Source organism: Lucilia cuprina, chromosome 6, assembly GCF_022045245.1.
Source record: "Lucilia cuprina isolate Lc7/37 chromosome 6, ASM2204524v1, whole genome shotgun sequence".
Taxonomy (NCBI): Eukaryota; Metazoa; Arthropoda; class Insecta; order Diptera; family Calliphoridae; genus Lucilia; species Lucilia cuprina.
In genome coordinates this window covers 9,367,664-9,384,481 of record NC_060954.1, presented here as the reverse complement: position 1 = coordinate 9,384,481, position 16,818 = coordinate 9,367,664, and the positions used below count along the sequence as shown (strand labels likewise).

Here is a 16,818-nt window from a genome sequence, read left to right as displayed (position 1 = left end):
ACTTTTCTATAGAAAACTTGTTCAGACTCTGAGCAACTTTTCTATAGAAAACTTGTTCAGACTCTGAGCAACTTTTCTATAGAAAACTTGTTCAGACTCTGAGCAACTAAAGAAAACTTGTTTAGACTCTTTTTAGAGCAAGTTTTTGATAACTTCTTCAGTTTCTAGGCAACTTTTCTAAGAAAAACCCTTCTCCTATTTCCAGTCACTTTTCTAAAGAAAATTCCATTTTTTTAAATCCTTTTCATCTCACATGTTAATAAGCGTGAAGTTAGCAAACCTCATTTGTTATTGACATTACACAGTTGCCAGACTTTGTTATTGTTTGTTTACATCAATTTAAATGGATTGATTTAATAACATAAATAGCTATTAATAAAATGTTTAAACCACTTTAAGACTTTAACAAATAAATTAGCATTTTTCATATAATTTATGCATATTTAAACATATATTATAACAATTTCGAAAACATTTTAGCACAAATAAGTTTTATTTTTCACTAAACTACGTATTTTCTAAATAATTAAATAAACATTTCATTGTATATAAAAGCTATTACATTGATAAGAGAGCACTTTTATAAATGTGTACTTAACGTGACAATTAAATTATGATTTTTGCCAGACAATTGTTTAGATATTTTTGTTTTCTATATAAATAAACAAATATATTTACAATAAAAACAAGTAAACAAATTTAATATTTGTGGTTTTTGGTGTTGGTGTGTATTTTTTTTTTTTTTTTGGCTAGAGATAAAAAGCCCTAAAATAAAAATTTTCCTACCTTTTGTAGAGGAATTTATTAAGACGCAAATTGAAACTATTTCTAGAATAGAAAAAATAAATAAATATTTATGCATGAATGTACATAAATATTAGAAGAAGAAGAATAATGTGCAACAAACAAATTGCAAAATGTTTTCTAAATCTTTCCAATGTAAACTGCATACAAATGAGTATTTTATTTGTTTACAAAGCTGTGAGGGATTGGTTTAGTTATTAGGCTTGTTTTTTGTATTATATTATATATATTTTTTTAATTTATAGTATAAAATTTTAACTCAAAAGACAAATGCAACAAATTCGTAAATTTCCATTGAGTGTCAAGTTTACATTCTTCCCTTATTAACCACAATGTAATGTTAATTTCTAACCATTCTGTGTTTGTTGAGAAATTTTGACAAGCTGTCAAATTGTGTTTTTTTAAGATTTCCCTTTTTTTAACTTGTTGCTTGTTTTTTGTTATTTTTAATTAAAGAATAATAATTTCTAAGCTTAATAATAGGGTATGAAAGATTGAACATTTGTTATTTATCAAAACGTGTCCATTTTAAAGATTGTTTAAAAAATATGTGTTATTGTTTTGTTTACAAATATTTATAATTATTTTAATGTTTTACGGAACCAGGGTTAACAGTTTTGGATAATGGAGTACAGTATACTATTAATTGGACTATAGAATAGACTATAATCACGACTATAGATAGACTTTAATTTGGACTAAAGAATAGACTATAGTCTGGACTGTTGAAAAGATTACAGAATAGTCTATAGTCTGAATTACAGAATAGATTATAGAATAGACTTAATTCTGAACTTTAGAATAGACTATATTCATAACTATAGATTAGATTATATATAGACTAGACTATAGTCTGGATTATAGAATAGACTATGGAATAGTCTATAGTCTGGACTACAGAGAAGATTATAGTCTGGACTATAGAATAGACTATAATCTGGACTATAGAATAGACTATAGTCTGGACTAAAGACTAGACTATAGTCTGGACTATAGAATAGACTATGGTCTGGACTATAGAATAGACTATATTCTTAACTAGAGAATAGACTATAGTCTGGACTATGGAATAGTCTATAGTCTGGACTATAGAATAGTCTATAGTCTGGACTATAGAATAGTCTATAGTCTGGACTATAGAATAGTCTATAGTCTGGACTATAGAATAGTCTATAGTCTGGACTATAGAATAGTCTATAGTCTGGACTATAGAATAGTCTATAGTCTGGACTATAGAATAGTCTATAGTCTGGACTATAGAATAGTCTAAAATCTGGAATATAGAATAGTCTATAGTCTGGACTATAGAATAGATTATAATCTGAACAATAGAATAGTCTATAGTCTAGACTATAGAATAGTCTATAGTCTGGACTATAGAATATTCTATAATCTAGACTATATAATAGTCTATAGGCTGGACTATAGAATAGTCTAAAGTCTAGACTATAGAATAGTCAATAGGCTGGACTATAGAATAGAATATATACCGGACTATAGAATAGACTATAGACTGGACTTTAGAAGGGACTATAGTCTGGCCTATAGAATAGACTGTAGTCTTGACTATGGAATAGTCTATAGTCTGGACTATAGAATAGTCTATAGTCTGGACTATAGAATAGTCTATAGTCTGGACTATAGAATAGTCTATAGTCTGGACTATAGAATAGTCTACAGTCTGGACTATAGAATAGTCTACAGTCTGGACTATAGAATAGTCTATGGTCTGGACTATGGAAAAGACTATAGTCTGGACTATAGAATAGTCTTAAGTCTGGACTATAGAATAGTCTATAGTCTGGACTATAGAATAGTCTATAGTCTGGACTATAGAATAGTCTATAGTCTGGACTATAGAATAGTCTATAGTCTGGACTATAGAATAGTCTATAGGCTGGAATATAGAATAGTATATAGTCTGGACTATAGAATAGTCTATAGTCTGGACTATAGAATAGTCTATAGGCTGGACTATAGAATAGTCTATAATCTGGACTATAGAGTAGTCTATAGACTGGACTTTAGAATAGTCTATTGTCTGGACTGTAGAATAGACTATATACTGGAGTATAGAATAGACTATAGTCTGGCCTATAGAATAAACTATAGTCTGGCCTGTAGAACAGACTATAGTCTGGACTTTAGAATAGTCTTAAGTCTGGACTATAGAATAGTCTATAGTCTGGACTATAGAATAGTCTATAGTCTGGACTATAGAATAGTCTATAGTCTGGACTATAGAATAGTCTATAGTCTGGACTATAGAATAGTCTATAGTCTGGATATAGAATATTCTATAGTCTGGACTATAGAATATTCTATAGTCTGGACTATAGAATAGACTATAGTCTGGACTATAGAATAGACTATAGTCTGGCCTATTGAATAGACTATATTCTGGATTATAGAATAGACTATAGTATGCACTATTGATAAAGTATATATTATTCATAAAGTTATTACCCAATTTTGTACAATAATGCTTGGATAATGAGTCGAATAAAAAAAAATATTATTAATCTTATTCAAAAATTGAGGTAGTCCAAACAGTTAAAAGAAACGATTGAACTTTAAATCTAAAATAAAAATATTTTCTTAAACATTGTTATTATGACCGATAAAAGATTATTAAAATTGTTAGAAACTTATTCGCGATAAACTTTAAGGGAATTGTTTGAAATATTTTGTATATTCAAGTTGTATATATAAGGGCTTAAAGGAACCGTTAAGAAATACTTAAATAATACAAACTCTCCCTCTCTTTTTAAGACCATTAGAGAGATGATTTTTGCAATTGAGAAATTTTATTTCTAGTTATGATTTAACAAAATCTTAAAATATTAGCAAAACTTATGAAACACTTGAAAAACACCAGATAATTTTCGTAATTTTTTTATATAAATTGTAATCTAATCATATTTTTAAGTGTACACTAAATTAAATGGTTGTATAATGATTTTTTAAAATAAAAAAAATTTAACTATTTTAGGACACAGTTTCAACGCTAATATTTTTAAATGATAAGAACCGAAATTGTCGCATAAATTTTGTCAATAATTATTTGTTTAATAAAGTTGTTTTAACTTATACTTTTTGTATAATACCTAGAGGAAGGACTTTCTACCACAGATCGTCTATATAGTTCTGTCTAGACTATACTATAGTTTGGACTATAAAGTAGGCTTTAATCTGGTATATTGAACTCAGGTTGAAGATTAGAGTCAGGACCATGAAATAGACTAAACTATAGTCTAGGAGATACATATAAAGACCTTAGATTAGACCCTAATCTTAACTATAAAATCCCAATAAACTTAACTTTTTTCTACACCCTTTTACACCATCATTGCTTTTGCACACTTTTCTTTTACAAATCATCTAATAATTTCAAAATTCTCCACTATCTCTAGGAAGGTTATTTAGAATTAAAAAAAAAAAACACTTTTTCCATTATGCTTTAAAAACGTGATCACTTATCATTCTACGTACCTACTGCTCGAGCCATAAATTTATTTGTAAAAAGTGGGGGAAGATTATAGTTTTGAAAGAAAACTATATTTACACTTGATTAAATATTAAAATTTTGTATTAAATCAACCTTGAAAATTAGAATAAAATTAATATTATTTTGTTAAAAATTCTTTCATATATTTTACGACATTAGTATTAGATTTCAAACAACGGGTTTGGTTTTGTTTTACATATGTACATATATATGTATATATTTAATACAGATTTCATTCAAAACAATTCTCTATCAAAGAAATTTTATTTATTTACATTTAAATTTAGTTTGATAATTAACTGAAAGATTTATATTAGAGCAAAGGTTAGTTTGTAATCTTATGGGGTTTTTTGTTTCTTTAATAGTTGAAGAATAAGATTTTAAAGAAAAGTGAAAGGGGAATTTTAAATAATATGGATTCAGGCACTACAAACTATCTATAATCTGGGCTTCTATAGTCTAGACTATAGACTATTCTTTAGTCCAGACTATAGACTATTCTATACTGTAGACTATAGACTATTCTATAGTCCAGACTCTAGAATATTCTATAGTCCAAAATATATAGTACAGACTATAGACTATTCTATAGTCCAGACTATAGACTATTCTATAGTCCAGATTATAGACTATAGTCCAGATTATAGACTATTCTATAGTCCAGATTATAGACTATTCTATAGTCCAGATTATAGACTATTCTATAGTCCAGACTATAAACTTTTCTATAGACTATTCTATAGTCCAGGCTAGAGAATATTCTATAGTCCACACTATAGACCACTCTATAGTCCAGACTATAGACCATTCTATAGTACATACTATAGACCATTCCATAGTCCAGACTATGGACCATTCTGTAGTCCAGACTATAAACCATTCTATAGTCCAGATTATAGACCATTCTATAGTCCAGACTATAGACCATTCTATAGTACAGACTATAGACTACTCTATAGTCCAGACTATAGACAATAGTCTAGACTATAGACCATTCTACAGTCCAGACTATAGACAATAGTCTAGACTACAGACCATTCTATAGTCCAGACTATAGACTATTCTACAGTCCAGACTTTAGACTATTCTACAGTCCAGACTATAGACTATTCTATAGTCTAGACTATTCTATAATACAGACTATAGACTATACTATAGTCCAGACAGTAGACTATACTATAGTCCAGACTGTAGACTATACTATAGTCCACACTATAGACTATACTATAGTCCAGACTGTAGACTATACTATAGTCCAGACTGTAGACTATACTATAGTCCAGACTATAGATTATTCTATAGTCCAGACTAAAAACTATTCTATAGTCAAGACTAAAAACTATTCTATAGTCCAGACTTTAGGCTTTCCTATAGTCCAGACTATAGACTTTTCTATTGTCCAGACTATAGACTATTCTATAGTCCAGACTATAGACTATTCTATAGTCCAGACTATAGACTATTCTATAGTCCAGACTATATACTATTCTATAGCCCAGATTATAAACTATTCTAAAGTACAGAATATAGACTACTCTATTGTCCAGACTAAAGACTATTCTATAGTCCAGACTATAGACTATTCTATAGTCCAGACTTTGTACCACTCTATAGGCCATACTATAAAGTATAATATAGTCCTGACTATAGACTAGTCTATAGTTCAGACTATTGCAAAGTTCGGAATATAGTATTTTATATTGTTCACACTATAGACCATTCTTCAGTCTAGTTTATGGTTTATTCTACAGACTATTCTATAGTCCAGACTATAGACTATTCTATAGTCCTGACTATCGACTACTCTATAGTCCAGATTATAGACTATTCTATAGTCCAGATTATAGACTACTCTATAGTCCAGATTATAGACTTTTCTATAGTCCAGGCTATAGACTATTCCTTAGTCTACTCTATGTTCCAGAATTTAGACTATACATTCTATAGTTCAACTTAAGTCTAGTCTTTAGTCCTGACTTTAGCCTATTCTTAAAATTAATTAATTTTAAGTATTAATGTTGTAATTACTTTTTTTCTAATTTAAAGTTAAATTAACTGGTATTTGTTATTGTTGTTTTAGGAAAAATTTCCATAAGTAAGTTTATCACATATTTTGTAATCTTGTGTAGTTATTTTAATAGATTCTTTATTAAATTAATAATAAATTAAATGTTTACATATTATTAATTCTTTTGTATTCTTTTTGTTGTGATTTTTCTAGTGTTTAAATACGAGTGTGTGAGTGAGTACGAGAGGGGTTTTTGGGGTAAGAATAAGAGATGTTTATGGAAATTTCAAAATAATTACAAAGTAAAAAAGAAAAATTAATAACAATTAAAAAATATTTTATGAAAAAAAAACTGATAAGAATTAAAAGAAAAAACATTTATAGCTGAAGATAAAGTAATATAAAAGAATTAAAAAAATAATAAATTTATAACATTTTAAAGTGAAATTAAAAAACAAATAACTAAAGAATTAGTTAACAACAAGTGTAATATAACAGATCTTGCAGATTAACCCGCTAAGAAAAGAGCGCTATACTTACTCTCTGTGAAAATATAAAAAAAGAGAACCTAAAGACAAAACAATAACAATAACAAACCATATAAATGGTGAAATTACTCGTTTTGTTTACATTATTTTATGATGCAAAGAAGAGTGCTAATTTTTCACCAAAAACAAACAATAATATTATACTAAATTGATAGGAGATCGTAAAACCCGAATGACTTTGAGTGACTGAGCGAAAACAAAATTTTGTGTATATATAGCTTAAAACATTATTAAGGTCTATGTGGAAACACAAAACACTCAGTCATTAATTGACTCTTGATCATTTAACTTTATCGAAAACAGTGTATAACGGAAAGGAAGTAAAGTGGAAAAAAAGGATCTTTAAAAAGAATCCTAGTGTTAAATTTATTATTTTAATTTATTTCTTTTTTCAAAAAACAAAAACTAAATGTTAGTGCAAGCCACCAGAGCTTTTCTAACAACAATTTCAATGTCGAATAATTCACCAATATTACGTTTACCAGACCTGATTTAAACAGGCAAGAAAAGTGTAATAAAATCAAAAATAATTTTTTGTAAATTATAAAATTAATAGAAAAAATCTATTAATTAACTACAAACATACAAACAAACGCAACAAAAAAAGACTTTTATAAGCAAGCAAATTAAAACAAAAACAAAGAAAGACAACTAAATAAAATTTGTGAAAATCAAACAAATTGCATTGAAAAAAATAAAACGCAAAAATACTTGAATTTTGAGTTTATATTATATTAAACGTAAAAAGCATTAGGCAGAAAGACAGACAGGCAGGCCGACAGATCGACAGATATTTGTAAAGAAAAACAGAAGAAGAAGAAACAAAAAAAAAGAGAACTTGTGCTGCTTAACAATTGAAAACAACCAACGAGATAATTGGATATTGGGGCTTTGGCCGTTGTATGGGTAAGTTTAATATATAATACATTTTTAAACTCATTTAAACATTTTCAAAAAAAATAGTTTTAATTTTTTTTAATTATATAATAATTTGTGTTACTAACGCAAAAAAAAAACATTATCTTTAGATTAGTTAATAACTAAATTTTATAGTACATTTTCAATCTTATCTAGTTTCTAACTCAATTTTTTAGGTTAATTATTCACTCAAAATGTAAACAATAACGTCCACTTCCGTTCATATTACTCATTTACTTTCTCTTTTACTCTCTCGTTTTTCTAACACTCTATTTACTTTTAATTTCTGAATTAATCTTCTAAAAAATTATCCTTTTTAAATAACTACTCTATATACCCTCTTAATCTCTTTCTATTGGTTTTAACTCAACAACTTAAAGCTGCCAGATTGTTTATTTTTCTTTATCCCTTTAAAGAGTTCAATTTCATATACGTTTCTTCTTCGAACGTCATTACTTTATCAATGCGTCATTGTATTTTGATTTACATTTAAATTTTTTTGCTCTTGGGTTTTTACACATTATTATTAAGAAAACACTTAATGATCACATGTCTATTTTCATACTGAAAAGTAATAACAATAACAATGAAATAGAAATTGTATAGATTAAATGAATCATACGAAAAGAGGGGGTGGGAGAGAGGAGGAGGAGGAGGAAGAGAGATAAACGTCATTGAGTAAAGTAATAGGGGTGTCATATTAAAATTAACATAAAAATAGTTCAGACTAGAGACTATTCTATAGTCCAGAATATAGAGTACTTTATCTTTCGGACTTTAGGCTATTCTATAATTCAGACTATAGACTATTCTATAGTCCAGAATATAGACTATTTTATAGTCTAGACTATAGACTATTCTATAGTACAGAGTATAGACTATTCTATAGTCCAGACTAGAGACTTTTCTACAGTCCAGACTATAGACTATTTTATAGTACAGACTATAGACTATTCTATAGTACAGACTATAGACTATTCTATAGTACAGACTGTAGACTATTCTATAGTACAGACTATAGATTATTCTATAATCCACACTATGGACTATTCTATAGTACAGACTATAGACTATTCTATAGTACAGACTTTAGACTATTCTAAAGTCCAGACTATGGAATATTCTATAGTCCAGACTATGGACTATACTATAGTTCAGACTATAGACTATTCTATAGACTATAACCCAGACTATTGTCTGACCTTAATTCTGACTATAGTCTAGAGTATGGACTATCCATTTTCCAGGCTACAGACTACAGTGTGCTCTAAAGTTCAGACTATAGTCTGCTCTGAAGTTCAGACTATAGTCTACTCTATAGTGCAGACAATAGCCTACTCTATAGTGCAGACTATAGCCTACTCTAGTGTAAACTAAAAAATATTCTATAGTCCAGACTATTGACTATTCTATAGACTATTCTTTAGTCCAGACTATAGGTTATTCTATAGTCCACACTATAGACTACTCTATAGTTCACACTATAGACTATTCTATAGTCCAGACTATAGACTACACTAAAGTCCAGACTATTGTCTGACCTTAATCCTGACTATAGTCTAGAGTATGGACTATTCCATAGTCCAGACTATAGACTGTAGTGTGCTCTAAAGTTCAGACTATAGCCTACTCTAAAGTTCAGACTATAGCCTACTCTATAGTGCAGACTATAGACTACTTTGAAGTGCAGACTATAGTATACTCTATAGTCCAGACTTTAGTCTACCCTATAGTCCAGACTATAGTCTACTCTATAGTCCAGACTATAGTCTACTCTATAGTCCAGACTATAGTCTACTCTATAGTCCAGACTATAGTCTACTCTATAGACTACAGACTATAGACTACACTATAGTCCAGACAATTGTCTGACCCTTATCCTGACTATAGTCTAGAGTATGGACTATTCCATAGTCCAGACTATAGACTGTAGTGTGCTCTAAAGTTCAGACTATAGCCTACTCTATAGTGCAGACTATAGCCTACTCTATAGTGTAGACTATAGACTACTTTATAGTGCAGACTATAGTCTACTCTATAGTCCAGACTTTAGTCTAATCTATAGTCCAGACTATAGTCAACTCTATAGTCCAGACTATAGTCTACTCTATAGTCTAGACTATAGTCTACTCTATAGTCCAGACTATAGTCTACTCTATAGTCCAGACTTTAGTCTACTCTATAGTCCAGACTATAGTCTACTCTATAGTCCAGACTATAGTCTACTGTATAGTCCAGACTATAGTCTACTGTATAGTCCAGACTATAGTCTACTCTATAGTCCAGACAATAAACTCCTATTAGTTCACACTATTTCCAATTCTATATTCTATTCTACAGTTCAGCTTTTTGTCTATTCTTAGATCGAAACATCTAAAATCTCCTTAATTTTTTCATATATAAAAAAAAAATATTTTCAAATCTATATCTCTCTTTCCAAACAGAGCTATCTAAACAACCATTGAGTTTTGGAGACGAGCCGGACCTGTTCACAAGAGCACAGGGCCGGAATAGTCTGCATTTTATAAGCGGCATTGCAGCTGCTAATACAGCTGCACCCACGACGACAACAACAACTTCAATTCCATTACTTAACGCATCAACGGGCAAAATTAATTTAGAAACTTCTATCAATGATTGCGAAACCGGCTATGTGCCAACGGTTGGCCGTTGGGGCGCTGAATGGCCAAGTTGACTCGCCGAAGCAGTGTCACATCACCAAGGCGCCACCGCCGTTGGCGCCAACCATGGTTTATCGGCGGGATCGGTACGGGTTGGATTGACTACAGCCATCGATTCTGAACAAGATAAACCGAAAATATTGCATTGCATTGATGCTGCCGGCAAACTATGCAGCAATGGTCAATTGCAAAATAACAGTGACAGCACAACCGATGATGACGATGATGATGATTATGAGGATGATGATGATGAAGATGATAACGACTTGGCTTTTGGTGGGGCTGGCAAGGAACAACTTAACACTGAAACTGTTAAGGTGGCTGAGCCAAAAGACATCAATTTGACATCAAATCCCTCATCGGAACGTTGCATTAGCGTCAACAAGTTGTTGGAAGAGCAACATCGCAGATGGTGGGGTAGATTATTTGGGGGTAGCGCTCCCAATGCTGAGGAAACATGCGGCCGCTTGTGGCAGGGTGATGGTTATAATATGTCAGCGTTCAATCAAACCAATGGCAATTGGCCTTTGGGTCATCCCTTGCCATTGCCCGATTGGTTGCCTTACGACGAAGAGGATCATCAAAAGGGTATTCTGCATTTGGATTCAGTTTGGCAATTTGAAGATCTTAGCGCTATAATCGAAAGCAAACTACAGCCCATGCTAGATGAGACACACTACGATACGGTACATTTGTTTGTAGATTTCTATAAAGCCTTCAAACGTACACGTCGCTCCGATTTAAAATCGTTCTATCAATTCTACGATATACCCATAAATCGCCGTCATCATATGTGTGTTTCTTTGGCCATGGAAATAATGTCACGTATTGTGGAAATTTTCCCTATTTTGGAACATTATTTATATATTGTATCGTGTGAGGAGCAGGTTATATCGTTAAGAGATTATATCGAGACGAGTGAAGAGTTGGGCGGTCTTAATTCTCCATTGGCTAATGTAGAAAAGGAACATGCTATGGTGGCTATGAAATTAAATATAGCCGGACGTAATGGTGTTATAATCTTGGATCCGGGTTATCATGTGGCCCGATGTGTAACCGTAATGGAGGATCAAATGTATCCTCATACAGGTGAGTTGTTATTTAGTTTGCAAAAAAAATCTTCTCTAAACTATAAATCAGTTTTTAGATTAGTCTATAATTCAGTTGTAGTTCAGTTCTAGCTATGTTCTAATTTAGTTCTAGTTCAGTTCTAGTTCAGTTCTAGTTCAGTTCTAGTTCAGTTCTAGTTCAGTTCCAGTTCAGTTCTAGTTCAGTTCTAGTTCAGTTCTAGTTCAGTTCTAGTTCAGTTCTAGTTCAGTTCTAGTTCAGTTCTAGCTCATTTCTAGTTCAGTTCTAGTTCAGTTCCAGTTCAGTTCTAGTTCAGTTCTAGTTCAGTTCTAGTTCAGTTCTAGTTCAGTTCTAGTTCAGTTCTAGTTCAGTTCTAGTACTGTTCCAGTTCTGTTCTAATTCTGTTCTAATTCTGTTCTAATTCTTTTCTAATTCTGTTCTAGTTCTGTTATAGTTCAGTTCTAGTTCAGTTCTAGTTCAGTTCTAGTTCAGTTCTAGTTTAGTTCTAGTTCAGTTCTTGTCAGTTCTAGTTCAGTTCTATTTCAGTTCTAGTTCAGTTCTAGTTCAGTTCTAGTTCAGTTCTAGTTCAGTTCTAGTTCAGTTCTAGTTCAGTTCTAGTTCTGTTCTAGTTCTGTTCTAGTTTTATTCTAGTTCAGTTCTAGTACTGTTCTAGTTCTGTTCTAATTCTGTTCTAATTCTGTTCTAATTCTGTTCTAGTTCTGTTATAGTTCAGTTCTAGTTCAGTTCTAGTTCAGTTCTAGTTCAGTTCTAGTTTAGTTCTAGTTCAGTTCTAGTTCAGTTCTAGTTCAGTTCTAGTACTGTTCTAGTTCTGTTCTAATTCTGTTCTAATTCTGTTCTAATTCTGTTCTAATTCTGTTCTAATTCTGTTCTAATTCTGTTCTAGTTCTGTTATAGTTCAGTTCTAGTTCAGTTCTAGTTCAGTTCTAGTTTAGTTCTAGTTCAGTTCTAGTTCAGTTCTAGTTCAGTTCTAGTTCAGTTCTAGTTCAGTTCTAGTTCAGTTCTAGTTCAGTTCTAGTTCAGTTCTAGTTCAGTTCGAGTTCAGTTCGAGTTCAGTTCTACTTCAGTTCTAGTTCAGTTCTAGTTTAGTTCTCATTCAGTTTGTTTTAGTTGTAGGTCAGTTCAATGTATTGGCTATAGACTAACATATAGTCTGGTCTATAATAGTATAATATCTAGTTTAGTCTAATATCCATATAATTTTGGTTTCATTATTTTTTAGGCTGGTTCACCCAATCCAAGGAACAACATTTGCAGCGTGATTATTGCTATGTTTATAGCCAACAGAATCACAAATATGTCGAATGGAAAGAGCGTGAAATAAGAGGAGATCAAGCTACCTATAAAACATCATTGGTATATGTAGATCAGCCCTATGTCACCGCCGTCGATGTAACGGTTCGACGTAATTTGGTTTATAACTTTAGATCATTGCTATCACGCGATGCCAAGGGCAGAGTATTGGCTGGCATCTATTTGCCCGTCTTGCAAAATGCAAATGAAGCTCATTTTACTCTCTTCTATGAGGGCAATAATATGGAACAAAGGGTCAAGGTTAAATTTATGTTTAACATATTCAAAAATCCCAATAAGGTAAAAATTTCTTAAAATTAATTAAAAAATAAAAATTGTAAAAACTTACCTTTACTTTGTATCTGATTTACTCTAGTTACCCGATCAAGTTCAACAACATTTGGAGAAATTGTCACCACAGCTGAATATGCCATTGAAGGAGCTCACTCAACTTTTAGGCTCCTTAGCCGAGGCAATAATGGATCAAGATTTCATTACACAAGTTTTAAACATTAACGATGATATTGGCAATATGTCAGCGGAAAATTGACAATCAACCGATTCGAGCAAATCCTCTAAACCCTTAGAAGCAAAAGAGCAAACCGCAACAACTGCAACATCTACCCAAAATCTGGAGCTTAATGTCGAAAAGGAAAAAGATAAACTTTAAAATTTTATTAAAACTATAATAATAAATATATATAATAACAATTTAAATAAAATATATACAATAGAACACACAAACACACTTATAACTTCTATTTAAACATAAAAACAATATTTAGATTTTTTCTTTATTTTTCTCTTAATATTTTTTAATTTAATTATTTTAATTCTTTAATGAAAAGGCAAAAAGTTATATTTAAACAAATAAACACTTATAATTCTAAAATTATAGAAAAGTTTTAAGCCGTTAACACTCACGTAATCTATGAAATATTTAAAAGAAAAACTTTACTCTTAAAAACAAAAAGTTATTAAATATTTAATTGATTTTAAAATCCATTAAATATTATAATTTTTTAGTACACAATTCACTTTAAATTTCTTTTACAATTATAACTAGTTTACAACAAAATAATTTTTTTGTCACTAAAAATGTAGTAAGAAATATTTGAAAACAAAAAGTTTAAAAAATTTTACAATAGAGAGTTTTTAATTTAAATAATTTAGTGTTTACCATTAAATTCAATTTTATCCACATAATTATCTGTTTTTTTTAAATTTCATTGTGTTAAAATTTTGAAATAATTTGTAGTAAATTTAAAGAAAAGTAAAATGATATATAATAAATAAATAATAAATAAAAAATTAAATGTTTATTTTTATTAGAAAATGGATTAGAAAGTTATGTTCTAAATATGTTCTTGCTCCAATTTAAATTTAGTATAGTTCTACTTCTGTTCTACTTAGTTCAGTTGTAGTATAGTTTTATTTAAGTTCTTCTTCCTTAGTTCTATTTCAGTTCTAGTTCAAGTTCAGTTCTAGTTCAGTTCTAGTTCAGTTCTAGTTCAGTTCTAGTTCAGTTCTAGTTCAGTTCTAGTTCAGTTCTAGTTCAGTTCAGTTCTAGTTCAGTTCTAGTTCAGTTCTAGTTCAGTTCAGTTCTAGTTCAGTTCTAGTTCAGTTCTAGTTCAGTTCTAGTTCAGTTCTAGTTCAGTTCTAGTTCAGTTCTAGTTCAGTTCTAGTTCAGTTCTAGTTCAGTTCTAGTTCAGTTCTAGTTCAGTTCTTGTTCAGTTCTAGTTCAGTTCTAGTTCAGTTCTAGTTCAGTTCTAGTTCAGTTCTAGTTCAGTTCTAGTTCAGTTCTAGTTCAGTTCTAGTTCAGTTCTAGTTCAGTTCTAGTTCAGTTCTAGTTCAGTTCTAGTTCAGTTCTAGTTCAGTTCTAAGTCAGGTCTAAGTCACTTCTAGTTCAGATCTGGTTCAATTCTAGTTCAGTTCTAAGTCACTTCTACATCAGTTCTTGGTCAGTTCTAATTCAGTTTTAGTTCAGTTCTTGTCCACTTCTAGTTCAGTTCTAGTTTAGTTCTAATTCAGTTCTACTTCATTCAGCTTCAGTACTAGATTAGTTTTGTTTCAGTTCTAGTTCAACTCTAATTTAGTTCAATACTAGGTTAATTTTAGTTGAGTTCTAATTGGGTTCTAGTTAAGTCCAGTTATGGTAATATGTTAGTTAAGTTTACTTCTTAATCAGTTCAGTCTATTCTTAATAGAATTAAACTATTTTCTATATATTTATTTCTAATAATAATAAAATTCTTAAATCTTTACTTACAAACTTAAAGCGTTGCTGGTTACCGCTTAATTTTTTATCTTTTTCGTCCATTTTACACTTTGACAAATAAATTGTCACTTCGTTAGCATCCTTTTAAGGTTGCCACATTTTTGTTTATTAATACTATCTCAAACAATAGAGGTGAATTAGTTAATGACTGCCAATTTTTGTAAACTATTGGTAAAAGTAACATAATTTTAGTTAAAAATTCACCTTTTTCGAAAAGCTTTGTTTTACAGCTGTACAATTTCCACAAAAATAATGAAAATTAGGAAATTTTTCATATTTTTTTTAATGATAACGGTAATATTTGACTTCACCACTGTCTATGGAAAATACAACTCTGCTTGAAAATGTAACAGTTTTAACCACGTCAACTGCAGCCAACTTCACTGGCATACGTGGAATGAACGAATAAAAATAATAGACGAAAAGAAACGAAAACTGACATTTTCTTGCATTCACAACTTTCGTTTCAAATCATTTGTGTTTTGTACGTGTAGCAATATTGAAATCATAGAAAAACAAAACAATGGTAAATAGAAACGTGAATCAAAAAAAAAAGAGAAATTTTTGAAAGAAAAATAAATTAAAAAAAAATTATGCTTTAAATTAAAAAACAAAACATTTTTAAATATTTTCCAGCCTGCACCAGCTAGTTCAACCTCAGTGGGCAGTGGCACCCGCTCGCCCAGCAAATTGTCAGCACCACGTAGCGCTGGTGCTGGAGGCAGCAATTTAAAACAACGTAAAACCACCAGCAGCACCACTGCTGCACGTAGCCGTACTACCGGTGGCGCTGGCACTGGTGGCATGTGGCGTTTCTATACCGATGATTCTCCCGGCATCAAAGTGTATGTATTTTGTTATTGTTTATGACTCGTACAAGTGTTTGATTTTCGGTTTTCATTACAGAGGTCCTGTCCCCGTTTTGGTAATGTCTCTTTTGTTCATTGCCTCCGTTTTTATGTTGCATATCTGGGGCAAATACAACCGCTCTTAAATGACGTACATGATGTGTGCAATGAAATTTTGTTACCTTCAACTCCGTATGTGTGTTGATATTGTTGTCGTCTTTCGTGTATCGAACGTAACCCAATTTTATTCTTCATTCATTCAACTTTGTCGACGTCATCATCAATGGGTCGGTCGGTTTGTTCGTTAACGCTGTTAGAAAGTTATGTTTCATTGATGTTTCAATTGAATTCTGCCTTTCTAGGCTGTGTAATGTTACAACCTTCCATAATTTTTAGTTTATTCCTAAATGCATATTTTAAGTTAATCATTTTTTTTTTATATTTATATAAATTAAAGAAAATTTATTGCTTTGTATAAAGCATTAGAATTTTCTGTTTTTAAATGAAAAAAAGAAATCATTCCACAATTTTAAGTGGCTTTATTATAATATAAAACTTAATAAAAATATTTTTTTTGTAAAAAAGAATGTAAATCTTTATGTTTTTATTCATAAATTGATAGAACTTAAATTTTGTTAGAAATCCTAATTGTAACTTTAGAAAATTCAACTCTGTTTCAGTTATCACTCTCATTCAATAATTTGACATTCGCTCTCTCTGTTTTGCGGCGAAATGCCATAATCTTGTATATGTAATGTTGCCAACTGTAAGGGTTTTTCAATAAAACTACATTTTATTTAATTTTAAATAGCAAATTAATATGTACATATCTGAAAGTTAAATTTG

General features: G+C 30.5%; 3 protein-coding genes across 7 annotated transcripts in view; all 3 read left to right on the top strand.

The window, feature by feature from the left end:
• LOC111677271 (homeobox protein 5-like) overlaps positions 1-7,279 on the top strand; it is a 162,808-nt gene extending 155,529 nt beyond the window's left edge. For all 5 annotated transcript variants that reach the window (XM_046953634.1, XM_046953637.1, XM_046953636.1 and 2 more), the window contains exon 4: positions 6,534-7,279. In XM_046953634.1, coding sequence (XP_046809590.1) covers positions 6,534-6,640 — 107 coding nt within the window. In that variant the 3' untranslated portion in view covers positions 6,641-7,279. The remainder of the gene's footprint in view (positions 1-6,533) is intronic.
• Positions 7,111-13,582, top strand: LOC111686106. Its single transcript, XM_023448408.2, is given in 4 exon segments — positions 7,111-7,774; positions 10,231-11,556; positions 12,776-13,146; positions 13,223-13,582. Coding segments are annotated over 4 exon segments (1,875 nt in total). The 5' UTR covers positions 7,111-7,770; the 3' UTR covers positions 13,397-13,582.
• A 1,931-nt stretch (positions 13,583-15,513) lies between these two features.
• LOC111686109 (protein transport protein Sec61 subunit beta) lies at positions 15,514-16,460 on the top strand. Its single transcript, XM_023448412.2, has 3 exons — positions 15,514-15,650; positions 15,761-15,969; positions 16,031-16,460. The coding sequence occupies exons 1-3, from the start codon at positions 15,648-15,650 to the stop codon at positions 16,116-16,118; spliced, it is 300 nt and encodes a 99-aa protein (XP_023304180.1). The 5' UTR covers positions 15,514-15,647; the 3' UTR covers positions 16,119-16,460.
• The last annotated feature ends 358 nt before the right edge of the window (positions 16,461-16,818 follow it).